The sequence below is a fragment of the Fusarium subglutinans genome (genome assembly GCF_013396075.1).
Source record: "Fusarium subglutinans strain NRRL 66333 chromosome Unknown NRRL66333_c0000334, whole genome shotgun sequence".
NCBI lineage: Eukaryota > Fungi > Ascomycota > Sordariomycetes > Hypocreales > Nectriaceae > Fusarium > Fusarium subglutinans.
The window spans coordinates 1-6,904 of NW_023502397.1; the positions used below are offsets into that span (position 1 = coordinate 1).

The 6,904-nt window shown below is 50.3% G+C and overlaps 2 protein-coding genes across 2 annotated transcripts; both read right to left on the minus strand.

Annotated features, from left to right (window-relative positions):
• Positions 1–866: 866 nt before the first annotated feature.
• FSUBG_13361 (short-chain dehydrogenase) lies at positions 867–1,718 on the minus strand (the record flags this gene model as incomplete). The annotated part of the gene is made up of 3 exons (XM_036678244.1): positions 867–1,241; positions 1,306–1,616; positions 1,682–1,718. 3 exons carry the CDS (start codon positions 1,716–1,718, stop codon positions 867–869), a joined length of 723 nt encoding a protein of 240 aa, XP_036531170.1.
• Positions 1,719–1,908: 190 nt separating this feature from the next.
• Positions 1,909–6,782, minus strand: FSUBG_13362 (ABC transporter integral membrane type 1; the record flags this gene model as incomplete). The annotated part of the gene is made up of 10 exons (XM_036678245.1): positions 1,909–2,500; positions 2,557–2,640; positions 2,695–3,313; positions 3,370–3,485; positions 3,769–3,817; positions 3,874–4,378; positions 4,441–5,117; positions 5,174–5,407; positions 5,472–5,754; positions 5,823–6,782. The coding sequence occupies 10 exons, from the start codon at positions 6,780–6,782 to the stop codon at positions 1,909–1,911; spliced, it is 4,119 nt and encodes a 1,372-aa protein (XP_036531171.1).
• Positions 6,783–6,904: the final 122 nt, after the last annotated feature.

A 6,904-nucleotide genomic window follows, 5' to 3' on the forward strand; every position in this document is an offset into this window, starting at 1 on the left:
TAAACTATATAAATATAATAAAAAATACTAAAATATTTTAATAGCTATATATAGCTTTTAAGCTTAAGTTTTATTTCTTAATAAATATAACTTTTTTTTTATTTTTAAAAAAAAACAATTCTTTTTAAAAAAGCTTAAAATTAATATATATAATTTTATAAAAATACTAAGAGTTTAAAAAACATATTATTAAATAGCCCTTTTTTTAGAGAAAATTATATATTTTTCTTAAAATACTACTTAAGCTAGTTATATAGTTATTTAGAAATATATCCATTTTTAAAGGTGTATATAACTTTTACACTTAAATTTTAGTGTAACCAACTGTCTTAAGGTTTTGTGCATATCTTGGGGTTTTATACCTAACTAAGCTTGCTTAGTTGGCCCCCCTATTGCTCGAGCTAACGGGTAGTAGCTTCAAGCATGGGTTATAATAAACGATATCTGTTAACATACTCTTATCCGGGTCTCGGCAAGATTTGAATGGGGCTCTATGAAACTCAGGGCGCTGATAGGATTGCCTAATTTAGTAAAAAATACGGATATAGCAGAATGGCTTACACTAAAAATCGCTGATCTACGGTGTACCACCAAACCGTTTCCGGTGTTTTATCCCCCCTAGGCAGGGTACTCAGTATCTGCCTAACCAGGGTTGCCACGCAGGGAGACACTAGGCTAGTTGATATGTACAGTACTGATAGCGGCACGTCGCTCACTTCTGCATTTAACCCTCTACCTTCACATTTGCCCAAGTAAAATGGTCGTACGATACGCTCATTTGAACCCTTCCAGAACAGGGTCATCCCAGCTGAAGTATAGAACAGCTCCGTCAGTATCAAAACATAAAGCACCGAAATGGCTCTAACTCACTCAAGAAACTTGCCGCGAAGCGTCGCGGGTGCCCTCAAGGCCAATTCGGCAATGACTGCGCCTGGCTGCTCAGGCTTAACCATCTGCGCCGTCTCGTATAGTGTGACGAGAGACTGGTGATCCTCGGCATCCATTGCCGGGCCGTATTGCTCGCGCACTCGCTTCGACATGTCGGTGTCGACCATTCCGGGAACGATTTCCAGCACGTTGACCAGTGGCTCTTCTAGAGTCAACGTGCCAACATAGTGATGCAACGCTGCCTTGGAGGCGCCGTAGGGACCCCAGCCGCGATAGTAGCGGTGGATGGAATGAGACTGGGTGATTATGACTTGCCCGTGAGATTCCCGTAGCGCGGGGAGTGCGGCATTGATCTTTGGTTGTGTTAGCGTCTAACATAGTTGTTTGATGTTCTGCATGGACACGTTCCAGACCTACCAGACCTACTGACCCGAAGAAGTTGACGTTGAAGGCAGCCATCCAGTCTGCCACCTCGATCTCGCCAGCCACTCCAACGGGCTCGATAATGGCATGGTTGACGGCAACTCCGTTGATGTGACCAAAGGCAGCTAGACAGCGCGTAACTACGACCGTGCCGAAAGCCGGGTCGGCAAGGTCGCCGCAGAGGTACTGCATACGGTCTGGATGAGCCGATTGGAGTTTCTGCAGGGGCTCTGGGGACCGAGCTACTGCAAAGACATTGCATGTCGGGTTTGACAGGAGGCGGCAGCAGATAGCATGCCCGATTCCTGTCCATCAGCTAAGCGTGTGCAACTAGAGTAGATCCTGTAGACCTGAGGGAAAGAGTACTAACCTCGGGATGCGCCAGTCACGATGATGATTCGGGCCATAGTGCTTCAATTGTGATTCATTGAGTTATTTGTCCATGTATTGAACCGAGAGTGGACGGCTAAGGTATATATCCATACAGTGACTTCGAGGTGGCGCCACCGCTCAACAGGCAGTCTCTGGTGCATTGATGCAGCGGAAGCCGGGATTAACAGAGAACCATTCATCCTATCCTAATCTATGTATATATCATCACCACTGGTGGTCAGACCCTTGACTGGCAAAAAGAGAACGTTCTGTGAGGACAGTCTGTGGGGAACCCCATTCCACCAGCTCCCCATCGTCCAGCACTACGACGCGGTCATAATTAGAGATGAAGTCCAGCCGGTGAGCAATCGCAATAATGGTGCAGCCTCGAAATTCCTGGTCGATGAGGTCGCGCATTCGTATATCAGTCTCATGGTCTACATTGCTGGTCACCTCGTCAAGGACCAAGATTTGCTTTGGCTGCAACAGCGCCCGGGCTAAACAGAATAGCTGTGTCTGGCCGGGTGAGAGAGTCAATGAGCTCATCTCGGCATCGAGTCCTCCATTGGCCAGCAGATATTCGTCTAGCCCGACACGACGACAGACGTCGAGCAGCTCCATATCTGTTTGGGCCCCTGTAAAGTCGAGATTGAATCTCGCTGAGCCTCTGATGAGAAGTGGGTTCTGCGTGATAGTGCTCAGCCGCATGCGTATTTCTTCGGGCGGTACCGTGGCTAAGTCGATGTCATCGATCAGGATGCGGCCGCTGTGAATATGCATGCCACGATACAATGAGAATATTAAAGAACTCTTGCCACTGTATCAAGTCAGACTAATCTGGCGTCAGGCATATATGCCCTGATCGACGCTTACCTCCCTGTCCGCCCACAAATGCCCACCTTCTGGCCAGGCTCAATTCGCAGAGAAATCTTCTTCAAGGTGACGGGGGACGAAGGTCTGGTAGATGTTAGAAAAGAGCACAAGAGATCATATCAGCTAAACATAACGCACGAATAAGAGGCTACAAGATCCTCAATGTGAATGCTGCCCTTCTGTGGCCAGTTCGGTGGGAGTGTGATCCTGTCGCCAGTACCTACCTCGACAGGCGTTTGTTGCATGAAGGTTCGGGTACGAACAAGGGCTCCCAGTGAAGTCTCAAGCTTAGTCCAGGCCTGTACTACAGCTGCCAGATTGGAGTTGAAGGTTGTGATATTGCTGATAGCAAGCCCAACGGCGCCGGCGGACATGGAGTTTGTCAGAGTAACCGTTAAGACAGCAAGCAGGATTGCCATGCCGGCGACAAGGAGATCAAGTACGAGCGCGAGCCACCTCTGGATACAAAAGAGCATATAGACAGCGCGCTGCGAGTCGTCCAACAGCACATGATGCTTGTTCGTGAACGATTCTTGCCAGTGGAAACAGCGGATCGTGACGAGACCACGCATAGATTCCAGGAATTGACGATACAACGGCGCTCTTAGTTCAATATCCAACAACCGGACCTGTCGCGAGGTGCGCAGATATAGCCGTTGGATCAGATATATGGTCAGCAGACATGCCGGAATTGTTGCCGCGAGCCAGTGCGCAGAAACACAGATGACCACTAACTGGACAATGCAGATGGCAGCAACTAGCCTTAGTCAGACAATAGACGGCAGATTTTTGGAGAGAAGTAGGAGTGCTCACAGGCGGTAGTATTCAGTGCGGCGAGCGGGAGGCTCATGTCGAACAATTGCATGTCTTCACTGAAGTGATTCATCAAGACACCTATATCAGTCGCTGAGAAGAAGGACAGAGGCGCACTATGGAAAGTCAGCCCACCTCCGCAACACTCATCTAATTATTAATGAAGGGTTACCCAATCGTCGACCGAAGGACAACTGAATGGAAATACAGAGCGGAGCGAGACACCATTCGCACGATGAGTTGCCTAGTACAGCGCCGCTTAGCAAGGATTCAATTCGTTCACGTGTATAGTAGGCCGGTCATGGGCTCATGGCAAACACTCACCAACTAGCCAGGCCTACAAGGAGCAGGGTTAATACTCCTAGAGAGGCATATACTGAAAGACGCCCAGCCACGGACGTGTTGCTTCCAGTTGCGTTTGCGCTAGACCACCAGCTGAGCCAGATTGCTAAGTACAAATAAGTCATGATGCCACCGTTAGCTGCACGGGGAATGAAAACTTACTGGAAAAGTTATACAGAACACCTAGGATAGCAACCAGGACCAAGTACACCAAAGTATTGAACCATCCGGCGGCGGCGGCGTAATAGCTATATAAGGTCCAGTCGCCTCTCTTCCGCGAGGTCAGGAGCGGCATGGCCAGAGCCGGATCTTCTGTTTCTTCCTGTATTTTCTCATGGCCATATCCTGCTCCCGCGGGAGGCGGGACTTGCTTGTTTTCCCGCTGCTCCCGCTGCTGCGCATGCATAATGACATCGCCCTCCGTTTCTTTGACGGGTCTCTGTAAGTCAATAGTTCCCAGCCCAGTCAGGAAGACAACATGGTCGAACAAGTGAAGCAGGCGGTTGTCCGTGGTCACAAGCAACAGGGCAGCACCGTCCTCTTTGAGCAGTCCATGAGGACCAAAGACTTGTCGGAGCACCTTTGACTTGGTTTGCTCGTCAAGACCAGACAGAACATCATCTACCAGAACCAAATCCGTCTTCTGCATCAGCGTTCGGGCGAGGGACTACAATTCCCGTAAGTCAACTGGGTAGGAATAATGAAGGTAGAGAAGGGTAAATGACATACTATGCGCTGCTTCTGACCGTGACTGAGCTTTATTGCGTTGCTGCCAACCACAGTCTGCTCTCCTTCAGGTAAAGATGCCAGGTCCTCTTCTAGATCACACGCGTGTAGGACGCGCTTATATCGGGCCAAATCTGGCAGGGCCTCACCACAAATGTTTTCCCGGACAGTGGCGTTAAGCATCCAGGGACTTTGGTCACAGTAACCGATTGATCGACCGTAAGTATCGATTCTTCCTGATGACCATGGAGTCTCGCCAAGAATGCCTTTGAGAAGAGTGGATTTACCGCAGGCGACGGGGCCAGTGATGGCCACCGACCACCTTGGAGGAATCTTGATAGATAGCTCGCGCAGCACAGGGTGGCCAGCCTTCCATCCGAAGCTAGCTTTGTGCATCTGCAAGGATAATTCCGGATCTTTAAGTTGGATTGTTTCAGAAGAGGAAGGGCCTGAAACTACAGACACGGGATGGCTGCTCGCCATAAACTTCTGAATGCGATCCAGACAGCCCAAGGACCCTGCAAATCCGGGAGCCGCCTGGACGAGAAGATTGATAGGTTCAGACAATAGACCGATCATCGTCAGAGAAGAAAAAGCCCGAGGAGGAAGCAAGGAGCCGTTGCTCGGAGCGGCATAGATGATAAAGGTGACTACAGGTGCTAAGGTCATGGTGATGCGAGCTATGCGAAGAGTCAGTGCTGCAAAGTGAGGCAAATAGCATGAGAAGTTGAGCTACAAATTACGACAATCCCTACCAGGAGGCGACGCAGTTTCTGGGAAGTTTCCAGCTCTTTGGCGCGTAGCCCCTGGATGTGATTGGTAAAGAAGCCTGTCAAGCCCAAGAACTTGATCTCGCGTATGTGGGCTAACATATCTGCCGTAGCTCCGAGTCGGACCTGAATGCTTTCATTCCAGTATTTCTGCTTCTGACCGAGGCGAGAGAACAATGAAAGACTTGCCAGTACACAACCTGTGTAAGTCAGAATGATCATGTCCAGCTTGAAGGGGAGGAGGTAGGTTAATAGATGTCTTACTTAATGAAAGAACCAGAGGCGCGGTCGACCCCCAATGGACCTGCCGGGCCAGTAACCACATGACCAGTCCGATCTGAACAAAGGAAGCCCAGATTTCGTGAGTTTCAAGAAGGCCAAAGATGGTTGTGTCTACGTCGGCGCTGATCAGGGTCAGAGTCGGAGACGAGTCATCACTTGTGGACAAGCGAGACGCCAGAGCCGCCTGGTAGGTGGCGCAGATGAGAGCGCCCCGGACCATGGCAACGAAGCGATACATGGAATGGTAGTAGACAGTAGTAAATATCTGATTGTTGGAGGTAGACAAGATTAGCTATCGAATGCTTGAAGCTGAGAGTGTCGCGTCTTTCTTACCGCTATCCCTCCGTAAACTAGAGCAACGGCCGCAACGAGTCCCAGGCCTCTTGCCCTGTGATTAGGCTCGTCGGATAGGCTTACGTACTCTACGAGGTGCTCGATAATGACTGGCTGCAGCACTGTAAAAGCCAAGAGACCTAGACGGGGCAGCACGGCGCGAAGCAACTGCCATTTGAAGGCTTGGAGTAGACACCAGGCCAAGATATGGGGTTGTTGAGGGTCAGGACAGCAGCGCCACTGCCGCTGAAAGGCATCATGGACCTGAGAAGCTCGCAGCTCGGCATCAAGACATATCAGATCCTTTGGTAGGATATCCTTACGCGACCCACTCACGATAGAGGGCAGCAGCCAGCCGAAGACGGACCGGCTGAGGATGCCTGCCACCTCCTCCTCGGTTACGTCGCAATAACCGTCTAGTACTATGCGCTGTTTTTGACGAGCTTCTAGGATTAACCAGACCACCTTGGCGCAAAGGCATGCCGTAAGCATGGGTGCTAGAGGAAGCCGCAGCTGTAGCAGCCACAGAGTGCGAACGCGCGAGATATCGAGCAGAATGGTGAGCGGCAGATATAAGCAAATCAAGGTCGACGGCCGCAAGGTCTTGAAATGGTCAGCGTGTGATACGAGCCCTAAAACCAGCGTAGCCGCCAGCTCGACGCCCCCAGCTGGGAGAGCGGCGCGGGAGGGCCGCAGACGTTGCACGGCCCAAAGGACGAGAAGCGCGAGCTGCAAGAGGGCGAGTATGGCAAATGCAATCAACTTTGGTCCGAAGCCAGCCCGTGGCCGCACCTTTCGAGGACTGTCTCGTAAATAACACAGTCGGACCACGCCTAGGAGAATGGTCACGGTGCAAGGGATGATTGTCAGAATGGTGTCTTGGAAGAACAACGTGAAGTCAAACCCGCCACGGCAACTCAGTGGGACACTTGGTCCCAAGGAATTGTCATTGCAAACCATCTTAGTAGCTGGCGTTGTCTCTCCTTGTCAGGTTGATCCATAAACCTCAGGTGCAAACAGACAGTTATGTAGAACGTGTGTTGGTAGGTATGTTGAACGTGGTCGTAGTGTAGTTCACTGTT